At 45.3% G+C, this 20,527-nt stretch overlaps 1 protein-coding gene across 9 annotated transcripts in view; it reads right to left on the reverse strand.

Annotated features, from left to right (window-relative positions):
• LOC119166721 (ferredoxin-fold anticodon-binding domain-containing protein 1) overlaps positions 1 to 20,527 on the reverse strand; it is a 158,971-nt gene that overhangs the window by 113,050 nt on the left and 25,394 nt on the right. For all 9 annotated transcript variants that reach the window (XM_075882451.1, XM_075882445.1, XM_075882448.1 and 6 more), the window contains exon 2: positions 4,441 to 4,600. In XM_075882451.1, coding sequence (XP_075738566.1) covers positions 4,441 to 4,600 — 160 coding nt within the window. The remainder of the gene's footprint in view (positions 1 to 4,440; positions 4,601 to 20,527) is intronic.

Here is a 20,527-nt window from a genome sequence, read left to right on the forward strand (position 1 = left end):
TCTTTGGCATCAGCATCATCACCATGGCACCATCAGTGCACAATGCCAACGAACAAGCCTCAACTTCAAGGAGCTTCGCCCCCAAAAAAGAGAAGACAGACAAAGATAGAAGGGGAGCACAGGAAAAGGCGACAGCAGGATTCCCCCAGGGCTGCTGTCTGCCTGAAGCAAGGGCCTAAGGGGCGTGTTGCCTCAGCCGGGGACGCCTTAAGGGCCCCGTTCACTTTGCTTCGACACAACCCTCGGTATCTTTTTTTTTTTTTTTTTTTGGCATGGTGATGCCATGCATGGCTAGGCGTCGGAGGCGGTCAATACACTCGGAATTCGGGTAAGTGAATGACGATTTCGGCATCTGAAACGTTATCATTCAACCAAGCTTCAGGTATTACCAGTACCATAGCCCCTCAATACTTTTTACTGGTCATGGAACCTCCCCGTCACTCTTAGGAAGAGCTTTGGGTGCCGCCAACTTAGACCACGGGGCGACGCTACCAGTGTTAAGGGGGCACCCGCGGTACTCGTCGAGGCCACTGAAGCGTCTCTGAGCGAGGCGACGGCCAGGCGAGGTGTGTAGATCATGTGTGTGTCGTGCTTTATCACATGTGCGGGGTGCCTTGTTTCATTTCATTTCATTTCATTTTATTACCTTAAAGACCCCATTGAAGGGGTATTACATAAGGGGTGGGTACATATTACATAAGGGGTGGGCAAGGTAATTTGTTACGGTGTTCAAAAAGGTGGTAGGACAGGTTATGGCGGTGATTTCGTTAGAAAGGCCGTTCCAGTCCGTAGCTGCACGAAAAAAGAATGAGGACGAAAAAGTGACGGTGCGCGTACGTGGCCGCTCAACTTGTTGCGGGTGACCAGTGCGACGGGAGATGCGTGCCGGAGGAAGAATGTATGGTGGCCTGCCGAGCGAGCTGTAAAAAAACTTGTGAAAAAGGGAAAGACTAGAAATGCGGCGACGAGATGCAAGCAATGATAGGCCAGATTCTGTTTTCAGTGCTGATATGCTGACGTCGTAAGAGTACGTAGAACAAACAAATCGTGTGGCTCGATTTTGAAGTGACTCGAGTTGATTGATGAGATATGCTTGATGCGGGCTCCAAGTGGCTGATGCGTATTCTATCTTCGTCCTTACGAGAGATTGATAAGCTAGTAATTTGACATTATTAGGAGCGTGACGCAAATGGCGTTTTAAGAACCCGAGTGTTTTGTTAGCAGATGCAATGATGTTCGTAATGTGCGTTGCCCAGGTTAAATCGCTACAAAGGGTTACTCCGAGATATTTATAGGAAGGAACTAATTCGAGGTTTGTGTCAGCAATTTGGTACAGGAATACTATCGGATTTCGACGGCGGTGAAAGGAAACAGTTTTACATTTGTTAGGGTTGAGTTCCATTAGCTAAAGGTTACACCATTCCTGTAACCTTAGTAAGTCAGTTTGAAGAGACGTGTTATCCGAAACATTGTTTATTTTACGATAAATAACGCAGTCGTCTGCAAACATGCGTATAGAAGTTATATGTAATGATAGGTCATTAATGTAAATCAAAAACAGAAGCGGGCCTAGGACAGACCCTTGAGGGACACCTGAGGTTACCAGGGTAGTATTAGACATTTGATTGTTGACGGAAACTTATTGCGAACGATTAGTTAAGAATTCTTTAATCCATGCTAATACGTCATCATTTAAATTCAACGCGGCAAGCTTTAGTAGTAGGCGCTCATGAGAAACTTTGTCAAATGCCTTTGCAAAATCGATGAAGAGGGCGTCAGTCTGAAGGTTAGAGTCGAGGTTAACATGCAGGTCGTGAACAAACATAGCTAGCTGTGTTTCACACGAATACCCTTTCCTAAAGCCATGCTTCGCAGGATGAAAAAAATTATTGGAATCAAGGAAGTCCATGATATGTGTGTAGATGATATGCTCGAGGAGTTTGCAGGGTACGCTCGTTAATGAAATGGGACGATAATTTAATGGTGATTGTTTGTTACCTGATTTGTGGACTGGAACGACCTTTCCATGCTTCCAATCTGGAGGCAGCATTCCTCTTGAAACTGATTGTGAAAATAGTAGACACAGATACGCTGCACAGATATGTTTAGTATTTTTCAGGAGTTTGGATGTAATGTTGTCTACGTTGTGCATATTATCGTTTTCAAACGTAACAAATAGTTATTGGCTGCGTGACGAAAAATACAGAAGACATCATGTGGGCTGCACGGTCGCTCCGGCTACTAAGACACTCGTTGAGGCTAGTGAAGCGATGGCGTTCTGTGTAGGCTTTGTTGGTGTCGTTTTATCGCGTGTGTGCAGAGCTGTCTGTGTCTGTGATTGTTTTCGTATGCAAGAACAGTTAGCAGCAGCATCATGAACGATGCCAAAGAAATGCTGTGTGCTGGACTGTCGCTCCGACTAATGAGGAACCGTTGAAAAGGTATCTTTTTTCATGCTTCCCAGTGACACCAAAAGCCGTGAGCACCGGAAGCAGGTGATACCGCGTAAAGAAACTGGCACATTCTCGTTGAGTTCATCAAACATTCGGGTATGTGAAAGACATTTCTGTAATGAGGACATTATTCGTGCCGACGAATGTGTTATAGAAGGCGCCGTTGTTAGTGTGCCACGCAGAAGAGCAAAGCTGAGGGCCGGCGCAATTCCACATCTGAAGGAAGAAAGCCAAGTGAATCAGCTTCCGGGGCCCGGTTGTATTTCTACCATGATTGTGACAGGGGGTCTTGGATTACTTCCATATTTGCAATGACATTGTTTGTTAGGCATTCATGTTAATGAAGCCAGTCTTTTAGATTGTGTATTCGTGAATACTCATATGTATTTTGCTTTGTACTGTAACCCAAGAATTTTACTATATGTGCGAGCTGTTTTACATGCTAGTGTTCTACGCCTAATTTGCATATCTCCGAAAATCTATTTGGTGAACTTATAGCACACATTTATTTCTTTGAGTTTATTACTGCGACAGTTGTTTATGCTGCTGAGTTCTTTGTTTGCCTTGAATATTTTCCACTTTGAAAATAAAATGCTCATCTCAGCAATTTACTGTTTTTTGGGAATATATAAAATAGATTTGAGTACCTTTTCTGAGGTGCTAAAAGGTTTCAATATTTCCTTTAGATCAACCAGCTGCACAAGACCACTGTTCGACTTTCGTCCGAGTGAAAGGAGCTGCTGTAGAGCGTGGCTGGGGAAATACAATGAACAATCACTTGACATTTTGCAGAGTGCGAGGGCCCATAGAAATTATGCAGGAAAAAAGAAACACCTATTCAGCGTGCTCGTAAATCTAAGCAGACTTGTTTTTGCACATCTCCCTCGAATGCGAGTGCTTCAGTAGCACACTTTACCTAGCTGCTAAGCCACCAAGGCGGGTAAAAGAGCATCATCAGGGTTCCCGCTCGTGTGCAACAATACTGTTGCACAGCAATATTGTTGTGATATTCACTTCAGAATGCTGTACGTGCAAACTGTCCAACACAGAACCTAGCCACGCGTGGGAAATCTACTACATTTTTTTTTTGATGTGTTACGCTGAGCGTCACTGGTGCACGGAAACGTACCGTAGACTAACTGTTAATTAAATGGTGTATATTCATAGGAATTCAACCTAAATATTTTTTTCAAAGCACGGACAAATCATCACGAAAAAGTATCATTGCGTAAGTTGCGCACGTCAGTATGTCTCTCGGCAAAAAAGGCATGACGCATGCCCTCCTCCTATGATACGTACGTGCGCCTGTGTAATGGCAATGATGGTCGCGGTTCTTGCACTGACGTCGGTTACAACCTCAACAAAAATAAAAAGCTCTACAAAGGAATGAGCAAGTAGTGTTTGCTAGATCAGCGTGCAGGATGTGGCTGCATGCTGATATCACCACAATTTAAAGGAATAGAACACTGCCATAACTAAACAGACATCTAAGGTCGCTACGCACAGGTGTGAGTACACTGCCTATATGCAATTGGTGACAAGTTCATAAAACCCCACAGAAATATGTCCATGAAGCCACCAGAGTGAGTCTATGCCAAGTAACTTTTTCACGCACCAAAAACACGCCGTTTGAGCGTCTGCAATGAAAGCCCCTTTGTCTGCAGTAGCAGCCCTGGCAGAAGGCTCTGTCCCAATACCAAACTTGGCCCAAAGTTTTGTGATCAGTAAAAACTATTGAGGGACTATGCCAGTATGCTGCCCCTGGATAACAAAACCACGTTCGTTAAAAGTTTGCACTGTGGAATGAAACTGCACAATTTACTAATATCGCAAAAAATGATAGGGGTTAAAGAAATGCCGTGCATTGTCTATTTGTACGTGTGTGATGAATGGACAATTGCTAAGCGATTTCCTTAACTGTATTACAGGGTCAACATGGGGCCCTCTTCCATGTGCGCCAGGCGTATAAAAAACAACTGGACCTTACCTGAGAAAGAAGTCTCGCAGCAGTTTGCGGTTCTCGTGAATCTTCATTTTGCCCCCGACGTGTGGAAAGTTGAAGACAATTTCGCTCAGCTGTGCGCAGCGTGACACCCACGGGTGTTCGTGCAGGCGCCTGGCATCCACGTCCATTAGTACTCGAACACCTGCAGCACGCAAGCCTCACTTACCAGCATGCAAGTGACACAGCTAGAATCGAACAATGCCTCACTCACCACAGCGCTGCTTTACAGAATAACTTCACCAATTCACAAAGACACTTATGACAAGGAAAAGCCTTCTACCAAATAAGGGGCAAGAAGTCATTTTGTTGCCCTCTCTCGGGTGCACCTAGCATCCGTGCCATGTAGGACAGCCCTCTTTGCAATTTCGGCTGTCAGCGTTCTATAATAATAGCACCCAAAAGCCCTCTTAGATACTGTCACAGAGATCACGAATACACCAAAGACAAAAGCGAATACATTTACAATATTTACAAGTAGCTGTGTCAACCAGGGGCTGCCAGTAACTCAGGTGGCGAGCCAGCTTTTTCTTCGTCGATTCTTCTGTGATGACGGGCGCATGCCCACTGCCTCGTAACATCACCCCCGGCGGACGAAGCACTGTCACGGGCACCCGTAAGTCAGTCAGCATTGGCAGTATAATAGCATTTTAGGCATGACACATGAACAAACATCACATGGTTCTGTAGAAAAGATGAGTGCTGTTGAACGGGCATCTGATAAAGTAGTCGAGATTGGTGACTTTGCAGAGAACTTTGTAGGGCCCTGTGTACCGAGGGAGGAGCTTCTCGCAGAAGCTTTCACGTTGGTGCGGCATCTAGAGTAGGACAAGAGAGTCAGGAGGGTAGTCAATGTTGTGGTGCCAGTCATCCTAGCCCACTTTTTGTGAGGCCTAAGAAATACAGAGCCAAGTGTGCGTGATTCAGTGAGCAAAACGGGCTCGAGAAGCAACGACCTGAGCATACAACGTTGATTGGGCAGTATCAGAAAAAAAGAGTGTTTCTTAATGGCAACCCAGAGTTGCAGCCGCACAGAAAAAAAGAACAGTGAATAGCTGATGGTGTCATGCTTTGAAGAATTATACTGTTACACAAGGTAAGTTAACTAAATGGGAGTTTTTAATGGGCCCTGAGTCCGCGACCACAGTATAATGATGATGATCTCCACCGCCATGGCTCGTACCCACTCAGGGGAATCGCAGTGGAGGCAACGTCATCTTCCTTCTCTATCCGCACTTCCCTTGTTTTTCCTGGTAGTGATAGCCCGTATCATTCCTCCCGTCTCAGACGAAGCCCTCTGGGCGAATCATTCTTGCATCCTTCGAGTAAACGGCTTCAGGCAGGCAACATGCGTCACTTCTGTCTTGCATGAACGTCGGCCACTAGTGGTGACACGTACAATTTCATAGTTGACCTCGCTGAGACGACGGAGTATCACAAAAGGACCGGCATAGTGTGCCAGTAGCTTTTGGCTCAAGTCACGTCTGCGTATTGGGGTCCACACCCACACTAGATCACCGGGGGCATAGGTTACATGCCTGTGTTGACTGTCTTAGCGAGTTTTGGAGGACTCTTGCGCTGCCAGTGTACGTAAGCAGGCAAGTTGACGTGTCTCTTCCGCACGACACAAAGTTTCCGCAATTGTTAAATCGTCATGGACGACAAAAGGAAAGATAGTGTCCAGCGTATGTCGAGGTGAGCGAGCAGAGAACAGATAGAAAGGGCTGTAGCCTGTCGTTTTGTGTTTCAACGTGTTGAATGCGTACGTGACAAATATTAATACTTCATCCCAGTTTTTGTGGTCGGAGGCGACGTACATTGACAACATGTTGATAAACGTTCGGTTTGTGCGCTCAGTGAGGCCGTTAGTTTGTGGATGATACACAGTTGAGTGTCGGAACTTGGAGGCACACAAACCAAGTAATGATTCGACAATATCAACGGTAAATTGTCGTCCACGGTCACTTATTATCACGCGAGGAGGTCTGTGTCGGAGGATGACTGAATGCAACAGGAACTCCGAAACCTGGACTGCCGTGGCGGAGCATAAGGCAGCCGTCTCGCAGTACCGCATCAGGTAGTCGGCGCATACAATAATCCACCGTTTACCTTTTGAGGAGCGTGGAAAAGGTCCCATCAGATCAATGCCGACCTTTTCAAAAGGGGAACTGGGAGGCTTCACAGGTTGCAGGTGACCAACTGGACCCGAGCAGGCCCGCTTGTGACTCTGGCACTGCGTAAAGCTGGCCACGTAGTTCTGAATCGTTTTGCTCATTTTCGACCAATAGAACCGCTCTTTCGTGCGACTAAGTGTTCGTGCGGTGCCTAGATGGCCAGAGGTGGGGTCATCATGCGTGAGACGCAGAACAGACGTTTGGAGGGACGCAGGAACAACTAGCAGAAAGCGGGCGCCCGTCGTGGACAAGTTTCTCTGGTAAAGAAGACCATTTCGGACGCAGAATTGACCTTCACTCAATGAATTTCTCGCTCTAGGGGAGAGAGCTTTCAAGCTTGGGTCATTACGCTGCTCAGCGACGAAGGTCACGGCATCGGGAAAGCCAGACGACAGAGAAGCGATAAGGTGGTCAAAGTTATCGGCTTCACAATCTGTCGATGATAGCGGCATTCTGGAGAGGCAATCCGGATAAGCGTGTAGACGGCCAGTCTTGTATGAGATGGGGAAAACATGTTCTTGCAAACGAATGGCCCATCGTGCGAGGCGGCCGGATGGGTCACGAAGGTTGGCCAGCCAACACAGGGAATGGTGATCTGTGACGATAGTGAACGGGCGACCATAGATTTATGAGTGAAACCATTGCACGGAAAAGACTACCGCTAGGCATTCCTGTTCGGTCACTGTGTAGTTGCATTCAGGCTTGCTTAAAGAACGACTTGCATACGCCACAATGTGTTCCTTCTTGCCAGAACGCTGAACGAGAACGGCACCAATACCAATGTCACTTGCGTCTGTGTGAATTTCCGTGGGCGACGAAGGATTGAAGTGCCAAAGTATTGGCTGCGAAGTTAACAAACACTTCAGCTTGTGAAAAGCGGCATCACACTCGGAGGTCCACTGAAACAGGCTGTTCTTGGGTAGAAGGCTCGTCAGGGGGTGAACGACATCCGCTAACTTTGGTACGAACCGGCGGAAATACGAGCAGAGCCTGATGAAGCTACGCAGTTGTTTCACAGCTTTAGGACGCTCGAAAGATTCAACGGCCGCTGTCTTTTGTGGGTCAGGTCTAATGCCATCTTTGTCGACGAGATGTCCTAACACCAATGTCTGTCGCTCGCCAAAGTGGCACTTTTTTGAATTCAATACAAGGCCAGCTTTTTCAATGCAGCTGAGCATGAGGTCTAGGCGAGTGTTGTGCTCCTCAAACGTACGTCCAAAAATTACGACATCATCAAGGTAACCCATGCATATATGCCATTTTAAACTACGCAATATAGAGTCCATAAATCTTTCGAATGTCGCAGGAGCATTACATAATCCGAATGGCATAACGTTGAACTTGTAAAGTCTGTCGGTCGTAACAAATACCGTCTTTTCTTTGTCAGCTGCGTGCATCGGAATTTGCCAGTAACCTGATCTCAGGTCGACAGATGAAAAGTAGGACGCGGAATGCAGGCAGTCTAGAGCGTCATCGATGTGCGGCAGTGGATAGACGTCTTTCTTGGTAACAGAAGTCAGTCGGCCGTAGTCAACGCAAAATGTCCATGTACCATCCTTCTTCCTCACTAGAATGACGGGAGCAGCCCACGGACTTGCCGATTCCTGTATTATTCCTTTTTCCAGCATTTCTTGGACTTGCTCGTTGATGATCTTGCGCTCCGATGGTGCCACTCGGTAAGGTTTCTGCCTAATGGGATGCACCAACTCAATGTGGATCTAATGACGTATCCGGGACGCTGGGATTAAGAGCCTTTGGCTATGTTTAGAAAAATCGAACACTTTCGAGTGCTTAGATAGAACGTCGAGCAGAGTATGACGTTCGCTTTGGTCAAGTGACTTGCTGACCATTTGTAGCAATTGGGCATCTTCTGAACCTTCTAAGCCTAGATGTTCATTTTGGCTTGTAGCATCAACAAGCGCAACCAGCATCGTACATGATTCGGGTCTAAATACTGCAAGTTTCATGCCACCTGGCAGAATTGCAGGCTCCATGGAACTGTTTATTGTCCACACACCTGCCCGTCCATCAACGACTGACACTATACAATGAGAAATGAGAATGTTCTTTTTCGGGCATGCCAAGGGAATCGGTTCGAGCGTGGCGTCAAACGTGCCACAGTTGTTGCTGGAACATGTCATGGGAACACACATGGCAGAAAATGTAGTAACGACTGTGTCCACAGAGACGAAAAAGATGCATTCCTCCGAACAGGAATTTTCTAAGAGCGCCATTGGGGAAAGTACCGTGTAAAGAAAGATGCCCACTTCTGCAGTCTACAGTTGCCCCACACTCACACAAGAAGTCAATACCCAAGATAATATCATGTGTAGACCGCGGAATAATGGCAAACTCTGTGCAAAACACCTTGCCACACAGCGAGACGTCCACAGAACAATATCCCACCGGACACAACACGTCACCACTTACACCAGGAAATGTCACCCCACGGTTCAGGCAAAACATCCCTTTTGGCCCTAGCAGGTTTTTAAAATTTACACTCATCCCCGAGACTGTCGCGCCTGTATCCACAAGTGCCATAGTAGCCACTCCATTGACAACTACATGAACTTTGTTCTTCAACATAAACGCTGACGGGGGTATATCTGTAATGTAATGTAATATAATGTAATGCAAATGTAATGTAGGGGAGCAATGCATTCCAATAATGATGGTCAGCAGAGACGTACACTGACAACATATGTGTAAGATTTTGGTTGAGGTGCTCGGTAAGATAGCTGGTCTGTGAATGGTAGGCTGTAGTAAGGTGATGTTCATTAGAGCAGCTATGAAAGATTTCGTCAATAACCTTTGCAAGGAAGCAGCTGTCAGGATCTGTAAGAAGCTGGCATAGAGCCCCATACCACAGAATGACGTCATTCAGTAGAAAGTCTGCGACGTCTGTAGCGCAGCTAGTTGGCAAGGCCCGAGTGATAGTGCATAGGGTCGCATTGTCAGATGCGACAGCCATCTATTGTTGCCTGACATGGACGAAGGGAAAAGTCCGAGCAAGTGGAGGTCGACACCGAAGAATGGTTTAGGCAGAATGTTGATAGATTGAAGCAGGACAGCCGGACGAAGAGCAGGACCTTTGTGACGCTAGCAGTGGTTGCAAGCAGCGACTAATGGTGCACAGAACAATACAGGCCAGGGCAAAAGAATCGTTGCAGCACGCAATCATACATGCATGAAACGCCCAGGAGTTCGGCTGTCGAAGAGTCATGCCAATGTTGAAGAATGATAGCACGCAGGTGTCGGGAAATAACTAACAAACACTCCAGGCCATTAGGCTTATGGTTGCGGTGACACAGAACGTCATTACAAAGAGCACATGGCAGAGCAAAGGGTTGGAACGTCTTGAAGATACTCGCTCAGTAACCAGAATCCCAACGCTCCTCTGTGTCGATGTCGTGCAAATCAAATATGGCAAGCACACAAGAATTGCTCTCATGAACAGTGAAGCTAGCAGGGTCCACCAATAACACGAGAGACGACTGCCATCTTGGTGCAGCCTGCCAGACTTGTAAATTATGTCAAGGTATACTCCTGGAGAGCCCAGCGGCCAGTTGGGTCCTCAAGCGAGAAAAACCAACACAGGGCGTGGTGGTCGGTAATAACTGAGAACTCACAGCCGAACAAGCAGGGGCGAAATTTTGTTACGGCCCAGACCAACGCAAGACACTTGCGCTCCATGATCGAATACTTGCAGTCACATGTGGAGACAAGGCGACTGGCATATGCAATAACACGTGTTTGGCCCTCCTGGTGCTGAGCGAGCACAGCGTCGATGCTGTGAGCACTGGCATGTGTGCGAACTTCAACTGTCGCGGACAGGTCGAAGTAGGCTAGTAATGGTGGTGAAGTGAGCAATATGATTAGCGACGAAAACGCAGCTACAGTAAATCCTCATTAATTCAAGCTCAATTATTTCGAAATCTCATTTGAATCGAAATATTTCCACCGTCCCGTATTTCGCAACGTAAGTCTGAGCGGATAATTTGAAGCGGCGGTCAGCACCACTTCGGTAACTCCATAACTTTGGGTGCCATATGCCAATTCCTGATCCCAATTTCGCCGCGAATCCACAGAAATTACGGCCCTTAATAGCCACAAGGCAATGCAAGATAGGGATACTAATGAATGGCGACTTAAGCAGCCCAGCCCCACTACTTCTGGCGAAAAAAAAAGAAAGGAAAAAATTAGCCCTCTATCTGCATGTTCGACTGCAAATGTTGTCGAAAGATGATAATCTCTCTCTAAAGAGAGTGAATAAAATAAAGCATTCATTTGATCTTTACACAAGAAAATTGGTAAACAGGATTTCGAAGGCGCTAAGCGAGATATGAGCGTCATCTGTCGGTAATCTAAAAAAACAAAACTTAAAGGCCATAATTTCTAGATTTCAAAGTGGGTGGCAGTACCGTATCGTTTTCATGAAATCATCGCTGGAAACCTACCAAACTTTTAAGCAGAAAATTGCAAAAAAAAATATCTACGATGATTCTCGGGGTAGTTCTCTGCTGTTCGAGGCCAGAACGGGAGTATTGCGGACCAAGACGTACCGAGCCAAATACGAAGGCACAGACTCATTATGTGGTGCCCGTGGAGAGGAGGAAATGGTTGTACATTTGATAATGTTCTGTAAAGGGGTCCACCCTATAGTCTAAGATAATGGTGCGGAATTTTTCAAAGCACTGGGGTTTAGGGATAGCGAACGCAAAATTTTCATTTCATTTCATTTTATTACCCTAAAGACCCTTTAAAAGGGGTATTACATAGGGGTGGGAATACATTAGTACATAATTTGCTTAATGCATAACTAAACACAAAAAAGAAAAATACATGCGCTAAATTACATAATTTGCATAACATGTAACTGAACACGAGAAAAATACAGCAACACACATGGGCTAAGGTGTTACATATGTCAGCTCAAGTACAATAAATAATACATCAGTACTAATACAGTAAATAATACAAACTATAATTTCACTTTTTATTGCGAAAAGTGCACAGTGATACTCTCCACAAACGAACACAGGAAAGTGATGGTGACGATCTGGTGGGGACGGTTGTTCCAATCTGTAGAGGCATGGCAAGAGAATGAGGCGGAAAAGGTAACAGTGCGCATGCAAGGGCGGTCCACTTGGAAAGTGTGCCGTGTACGATGAGATGCTCGGGCTGCGGGGAGAATATAGGGTGGCTGATGAAGCGAGGTGTGATAAAACTTGTGGAAAAGTGAGAGGGCTGCAGCGCACCAGCGCGTACTAAGAGGAAGCAACTTCAATTCTTTCGTTAAGTAAGATATGCTCGTCTAATATTAATAATTAGAATGAATGAACCTTGCGGCACGATTTTGAACAGCTTCGAGTGCGTTGATGAGATATTTTTGGTGAGGATTCCATATGGCAGATGCATATTCCAGTTTCGGACAGACTATTGACTGGTAGGCCAGTAGTTTAACTGGTTTGGAGGCGCATTTCAGATAACGTTTGAGAAAACCAAGTGATTTGTTAGCAGGAAAAATGATGTTATTGACGTGTGTGTGCCAGGACAAGTCGTTTGATATAGTAACACCTAGGTACTTGTAAGACTGCGCAGAACCCATGGGAATGTTCCCGATTGTGTATGTGTAAGAAAATGGGTCATGCCGATGAGAAAATAGCATCAGTTTGCATTTTTTAGGATTAAGTTCCATTAACCAACGGTCGCACTATTGCTGTAGATGGTTGATGTCTTCCTGAAGTAAGTATTGATTTGATGTGTTAGTAATTGTTCGATAAATGACGCAGTCAGCTACGAACAAACGAACGTTACAAGACACGTACAGAGGCTGGTCATTGATGTATATTAGGAAGAGTAAAGGTCCGAGAACAGATCCTTTCGGTACCCCGGAGGTCACTGGTAGGCGGCTAGATGCGCGGTTGTTAACTGTAACGAACTGAGATCGGTTTGTCAAGAACGCTTCAATCCATCGCAAAATGTCGCGGTTAATGTTCGCAAGAGAAAGTTTTAGTAATAGACGTTAGTGTGGTACCTTGTTGAACGCTTTTGCGAAATCTAGAAATATCGCGTCTGTTTGAAGGTTAGAATCCTAGTTGGTATGAATATCATGCAGGAAAATGGCCAGTTGTGTTTTGCAGGAAAAGCCTTTGCGGAACCCATGCTGTGAAGAATGAAAGTATTTGTTCGAGTCAAGATATTTCATAATTTCTGTGCACATGACGTGTTCCATGAGCATACAGGGCATACTCGTTAAGAAAATGGGGCGATAATTAAGCGGGCAATTCCTGTCACCTGCTTTGTGGAATGGAACAATCATTCCCACCTTCCAGTCATATGGCATTTCACCAGTTGAAAGTGACTGCGAGAACAGCAAACACAGGAAAACACCACGGTGACATGTTTAGTATTTTTTAACAGTTTCGAATTAACATTATCCATGCCGGCTGAGGATGTGAGTTTAACATTGTCGATTAACGATGAGATGCAATCTGAGAAAAATGTAATGGTCAGCATATGACTTGTTGCATTGGTACGCGAAAAAAAGAGGGGGCGTGGTGAACTGTTCTGTAAATACAGACACAAAGGCTGCATTAAAAAGGTTCGCGCATTCTATATCGTCAAACGTTTCACCTTCTTCATTGGTAAGTGTTACACTGTGCCTTTCTTGAGGATTTATCACCTGCCAGAATTTCTTTTGTGTTATTGATTGAAAGTTTCGGAAGGCCATCGCAAAAGAACGCATCTTTCGTCTTGCAAATTGCTGATAGGTATGCTCATTCAGCAGCGTAGTATTTTTCCCATGCAAAAAATAGACTTTAAACGAATAGAAATAACCACGAGGAGGCTAACTGATTGGTGGCTACAATCAAGGCGTGAGTGAAATTCAATCCTTTAACACATAGTAATAGTACTTAACTTTATGGCTAGAGGGCAAGAGCCGCCCTGATCTAAAGGGCACAGCCGGATAATCCATCCATCCAGCAAAGCCAAGAAAACTTTCCTTCATAATGTCACATAGTCATTGCAGCGTAATAAATGCTACAGTTCCTAGCATTATTTATGTATGCCTCTTATAGTATAAAGAAATGCATCTTAAAATATCGGCGTGTTGACATTGTGCCTGATTATGTACAATATTTGCTTTTAAATCGATAATCGCACACGCTTTAACGCAGAAACTTGGACAATGTTGATGGGCGCTGTGGATGTGATAACACCTGAGCTGTTTTGCTTGAAAAACAGACAAATGGACAGACAGGCAGACAGACAGACCAAAATTTTCGCGTTTATATATCACAAGAAAAACTATCGTCTTTAAAAAATGGTCTCGTGGTGAAATGAAACGTGCGCCTGCGGAAAACAAGACGCGCTTCACTGCAGCACAGCACTTACGCACGGGCAGTATATTGCATGTTTCTTGCTATGTCAGCACGCCGTGATTTACAATGATTGTAAAGAAATTTAATGGAAGACAACTTGGCAAAATTTGTGATGTACGGGGGAGCCCGATTACCGGTTGTTCCGGCAATTTGCTTACTTACACTTCTGGTGAAGTTATTGCCTGTAACGCCTACTTCGAAGTTTGAAATCTTCAATGATCATGTTTTCCAGCCAAACATATCGCAAATTTCATCACAGTGGTCGTTATTAAATCTCATTTAACCAGAATTAATGGGTGAATGGTCGCATCATGGCATACTGTCGCAGCGAGAAGCAGGCCACATGCCGCCTGTGTGTCATAACTGTATTCCAGTGAAGCATGTCTTGTATTACCAGGTGCACGTTTCGTTTGACCACGTAACCTCGTTTTTTTTTTCCTTTACGATAGCAGCAGCGAGGCCCGCCATTACCCCGCATTTGCGGTAAAAATAAGATCAGGTATTGCTCGAAAATATAACCCTTGGAGCTGAAAACTGACAGGCACAGCAAACGATCAGTCCTGATTACTTTGAGTGATTGGAAGTTCCTAGCATCCCACTTTTTGTATGTTCTGTTAATTCCAAAACCTGATAATTAGAAGATTTATGGTAGCCTTAATGACTTAGAATCAACCAGGTTTTACTGTATTTCGTCTTGGCTCCATGAGAAGGGCACACTCTCTTTAAGAAAATCAGTGAGCGATCGGGCAAAGGTCGCAAAATTGCTTATAAAATGTCGAAAGTACGAGCATAAGCCCAGAAACCGTTGCACATCATTAGTAGAAAGCAAAGGGAAGTTTTTTACAGCTCTAATCTTGTCAGGGTCCAATTGGATGACAGCAGCATTAACAAGATGAGCAAGGATCGTGATTTGTTGCCAGCCAAAATTGCACTTTTTAAAGTTCAGCTGGAGCCCAGCTCGTTGAAAAATGGCTAGAATAGTCGACAAACGAGTGAGGTGGCTTTCGAATGTTGGGGAAAGACAATGATATCATCGAGGTAGCAAAGGCAGATGAACCATTTATAAATTGATAATCACGAAGGAGAGAGTCCATCAAGCGTTCAAACATTGTCGGGGTGTTGCACAGCCCAAAAGTCATAACCGTGAACTGATAAAGACCGTCTTGTGTGACAAAGGCAATTTTTTTTCGGTTCAAGTAGCCGACAGAAATTTGCTAGTAGCCCGAGCGCAGATCTATAGATGAGAGGTATCGCACGCCATGAAAGCAGCCAAGAGCCTCGCCCATTCGTGGGAGTGGATATATACATCCTTGTGGGTTATCCGGTTCAAGACACAGAAGTCAATGCAAAATCTCTAGCTGCCATCCTTCTTTCTCACTAAAAAAACAGGTGATGCCCATGGACTTGAAGAGGCCTCTGTGAAGCTTTTGAAGAGCATCTTATCGACTACTCATTGTATGACCTGGCGTTCGGAATGGGAAACACAATATGGTCACTGCCTGACAGGCCTAGCATCGACGGTATGTATTTGATAATGCACAAATTATGTTTCACGTAAGGGGTGGTCATCAAAGTCTAAAATATCTCTGTAGGTCGTGACAATATGGCGAAGTTGCGCAGCCTGACAGGGCAGGAGATCAGTGGCAATCGTTTTTATAATTTTGTTGAGAGGTGCGGCTGCAATATGGAATGAGCAGTCTTCAGGGTTTACATGCATCAAGTGGTGATGCGTGGGCCAACGAAATGTCTTGCGGAAGAACTTGGGTTGAATTATTAAAGTTGAGGAGCGGAAGTTGAACGTAGTTGTCAACGATAGTCATGATGGTATGCGGCACAGAAACAATTTGGGCCAAGAGCACATCCACTAATGAATACACTAAGCATGATGATGATGATATATGTTGTTTAATGGCACAAGGCCCAATGATGGCCAAAGAGCGCCAGAAAATGATATCGGATGGGAGCAATGGTTATGGTAAATGGCTGTAAAAGGGCCTAAAATTCTGCGCTCTAAAGATGCGTAAGACATATATTTATTAAAATCATGAAAGTGACCTGAAGCATGCCTGGTGAGAATGAGTCTTTAGTTATCATGACATCATAAAATAGGAGCGTTATATTAGCACCGATTTCTCGCCAGCGCCCTTGGTCCCAAGGGCCGGGAGACAGGTGCTCTTTTGGATGTAGCATCCGCAGCAGCAGCCTCTTTTCAGAGGCCGTGCTACCGATCACTTGAGTAGAAAACATGGAAAGTATTTACTTCCTTCATGAATGCATTCAATGCATTATATTTAAAAAGAGGTTCGCAACCAATAAACATAGCTGGGTGAAGGGGTATGTGTTCCTTGTACGCTAGTGGAAAATGCTTTTTCCTGTAAGCCTCTAGCTCAGAGCATTCAAGAAGTATGTGAAGTACGGTAAGTAGACGGCCACATCTGTGATAGCTGGGTGGGTCACCACCGGACAAAAGGTGTGTGTGCGTGCTGTGTGTGTGTCCTATTCTAAGCCGACAGAGACTGACCTCTGTACGGCGTGTTTTCGACGTGGGTGGCCAGTTACCGAGGTATGGTTTAATCAAGTGCAACTTGTTATGAGTTTGTTGATCCCATAACTTCTGCCAGTAAGCCCTGAGCTTTTTCCGTATGTTTGGTTTTAGGTCCATTATAGGGACAGCAACTGAGGAGTTGCCAGAGCTTCCGTTAATTGACCTGACGAGCTGGTCGGCCAACAGATTTCCTTCGATCTCGCGATGTCCTGGCACCCAGCACACGACGATATGTTGCCTGGAAGTATAGGCCATGCAGAGTATTGAATAGAGGGATATAATTATAAGGTTTCTGTGTTTTTTAAGATTTTTCAATGCTTTTACGACACTCAGGGAGTCTGTGTATATAACTACCCTTGGCGTATTCAATTCTTTGATGTGTTTAACGGCTACGAATAACGCATACGCCTCGGCTGTAAAAATGCTTGTGCTGGTGGACAGAACGCCGGCATCCGAAAAGGATGGGCCGACCGCCGCATAGGACACGCCAGTATGGGACTTGGATGCATCAGTATAATATTCTGGACAGTCATATTTATGTTGCAGCTCTAAGAAATACATCAGAATGTGTATGTGGGAGGCATGCTTTGTGACAGCTACGAAAGATAAGTCACAGTCTATAACCTGCCACTGCTATGGTGGGAGCCGCAGAGCGGGGGGGCTGAGGTGGTATTCAAGCAGTGGGACATCTGTTTCTTCAGCTAGGTCTCTCACACGCAGCGAGAAAGGGCGTGCCATTGCGGGTCGATTGTAAAAAAGTTGAGAGCTGGACAGGTCGTTGATGGTGGAATATGCAGGTTGCTCACTGTTCGCATTTACTTTAAGGAAATATATAAAGGAAGAATATGTTCTCTGCAGATGGAGTGACCACTCGTCCGATTCTACATAAAGGCTTTCAACTGGGCTTGTTCAAAAGGCGCCTGTGGACAGGCGGATGAATGCCTTGATGATGAACAGGGTCCAACATTTTCAGAGCGCTTGGCGTGGCAGTGTGATAGACTATTACCCCATACTCAAGACGTGTGTGTATAAGGCTTTTATACAGATTCATGAGGCACTTTCTGTCGCTGCCCCACGTTGTTTGTGACAGCACCTTCAGGATATTCATTGTTTTCAAGCATTTATTTGTAAGATGTTTTATGTGCGGTACAAAGGTTAACTTCGCATCTAAAATTATACCCATGAACTTATGTTCTGTGTTTACGGGTAGACGCTCACCCTTAACGACCAGTTCAGGATCAAGGTGCAAGCCTCTTTTTCGTGAAAAAAGGACACAGGTGCTTTTCTGTGGGCTCAGTTTCAACCCGTTTTCATCAGCCCATCTGGATACCTTGTTAAGGGCGAGCTGAACCTGTCGCTCACAGATCCCAAGAGAACACGATTGAAAACCTATCAGCACATCGTCGACATATGTTGAATAAAAGATATTACGTGGAATGTACAGACGGAGAGAATTCATTTTTAAAATAAAGAGCGTACCGCTGAGAACCCCACCCTGTGGCACTCCGGTTTCCTGTACAAATGTTCGGGACAGAACATTGCTAACTCTAACGCGGAAGGTACGATCAGACGGATAGCTTTCAATGACACTGAACATATTACCGTGTATACCTATGTGTGAGAGGTCTCTCAATATTCCAAACCTCCACGTAGTATCGTAGGCCTTCTCCATGTCGAGGAACACAGATAAGAAAAACTGATTATGAAAAAAAGCCTAACGTATGTGTGCCTCGATACGTATAAGATGGTCGGTGGTAGATCGGCCCTCTCTAAACCCGCACTAGTATGGGTCGAGCAATTTGTTTGTTTCTAAGTAGTGGAGTAAACGGCAATTAATCATTTTTTTAAATAGTTTGCAGAGGCAGCTTGTTAACGCTATAGGTCTGTAACTTGATACAGTAGAGGGATCCTTTCCCTGCTTCAAGATTGGAGTTATAACAACCTCCTTCCAGGAGGAGGGGATCACACCTGAAAACCATATGCGATTATAAAGAGAGAGGAGGGTTTCTTTAGTTTAGAGGGTAGTTCTTTAGTTTAGAGGGTAGTTCCTTCAGCATCGCGTACATTACGTTGTCAGAACCTGGGGTAGATGTATTACAGCAGCTAAGTGCTGTTCCCAGTTCTGCTAAGCAGAATTGTGCATTATATGCCTCATTTCTTGCAGATTTTCTTTCTAACTTTTGTTTTTCTATTCATGCCTTGTAATTCTGGAAGGATTCGGAGTAGTGTGAGGAGCTCGATATGTGTTCGAATGTGTGTTAAGAAAGTTGGCTTGATCCTCCAAGCTTTCCCCGAGGCTATTTACTAGTGGAAGGGAATGCGTTTGTTGGTGCTTGATTTTCTTTACCATATTCCACACTTTTTCCTCATCTGTGTACGAGTTGATACTCGATATAAACTTTGTCCAGCTCTCTCGTCTAGCTTGTCGACGCGTTCTCCTTGCCTGCGATTTGACCCGCTTGAAATTCTCCAGGTTTTCTGCTGTAGGGGAATCGCGTAGCAACGCCCATGCTTTGTTCTGAGTGGTCCGTGCTTTCCTGCATGCATCGTTCCACCATGGGACTCGCCGTTTAGAAGACATGCCACTCGTTTTGGCAATACATTTAGATGCGGCATCAAGTATAAAAGCTGTAAAATACGTGACAGCGTCATCAATGGCCAGTGCAGACAGCTCAGTCTATGTCATGTGTGTAAGAGTTCTATACCCTTCCCAGTCAGCTGAGTCAATCTTCCATCGAAAAACCTGCGGGGGTAGTTGATTTTTGTTCGGCGCACTCAGGATGATTGGGAAGTGGTCACTCCCATAAGGGTTTTTAAGAAGGTTCCACAAAAAAACGGGTAAAAGGGATGGTGATGAAATGCTAAGATCTATGGAGGAGTACGTGTTGTTTGCAAGGCTCAAAATACGTAGGCTCCTTTATACTTAATAGATATAAACTAGAAGAGAAAAGGAGCTGCTCAATGAGACGTCCTCGCGCATCACAGTGAGCATCGCCCCACAGGACATTGTGTGCATTAAAATCACCTAGAACCAGAAACGGCTCTCGGAGTTCATCTATTAATGATTCTAGATTATGTCTGTGTAGCTGTTGATGCGGTGGTATGTACACAGAACATATGGTAACGAGTGTTAAAAAGTACAGCTCGAATGGCCACTGCCTCAAGGGCCATTTGGGGCTTCAAATGTTGGCATGCTATACTACGATCAGCTATAATGGCTACACCGCCAGATGGTACGACACCATCCTCCCGGTCTTTTCGGAAAATAATATATTGTCGTAGGAAGTCCTTGTGCTTAGGAGTTAAGTGCGTTTCTTGCACACATAGCACTTTCACGTTGAACTTACTCAGAAGTTCTTGGACGTCATCTAAATTTCTAAGTATTCCCCTTACGTTCCACTGTATGATGTTGTCCATAATGAAAAGAAAAAAAAAAGGAAAAGTGCTATGTGCAGAGAAGACGAAGATTAGCTCATTTTACAGGGCCTTTGTCAGGCCCTGTAATCGGCGTTCTGTCCTTTTGGGGCAGTCGAGAGAAGCTCGCCGCTCCTTCGGCGCTTCCTGCGCCGTTTGGCTTGGACTGGTGTCCATAGCCTCTTGCGAGGCACTGGACGCCCGCTCTACAGAGCGATCTATGCGTCGCTTAGACTTCGGCTCGATCGACGAAGTCTTTGTCTCCACTGAGCTGGGGGTCGATAAAGCCCCCTTGGCCTCGTGATTGCCCTGGCTGCTGCCAGAGCTTGTAGAGGTCACTGGTGTGGACAGGCTGAATGTGGGCAGGGCAGCACTGGCTGCTCCCGCCGTAGGGGCTTGTGGCATTGGCCTCGGCACGCTAGGCACGGTCCGGGCAACTGCCAAGGGCCTTTGTGGTGCCGCCCCTCGTTGCACCACTTCGGCGAAAGGTGTTTTTAGTGCCAATGTTAACGACATCCGTTGTCTTGCTTCCCTGAATGTGATATTTTCCTTTA

The sequence above is a fragment of the Rhipicephalus microplus genome, unplaced genomic scaffold (genome assembly GCF_043290135.1).
Source record: "Rhipicephalus microplus isolate Deutch F79 unplaced genomic scaffold, USDA_Rmic scaffold_12, whole genome shotgun sequence".
NCBI lineage: Eukaryota > Metazoa > Arthropoda > Arachnida > Ixodida > Ixodidae > Rhipicephalus > Rhipicephalus microplus.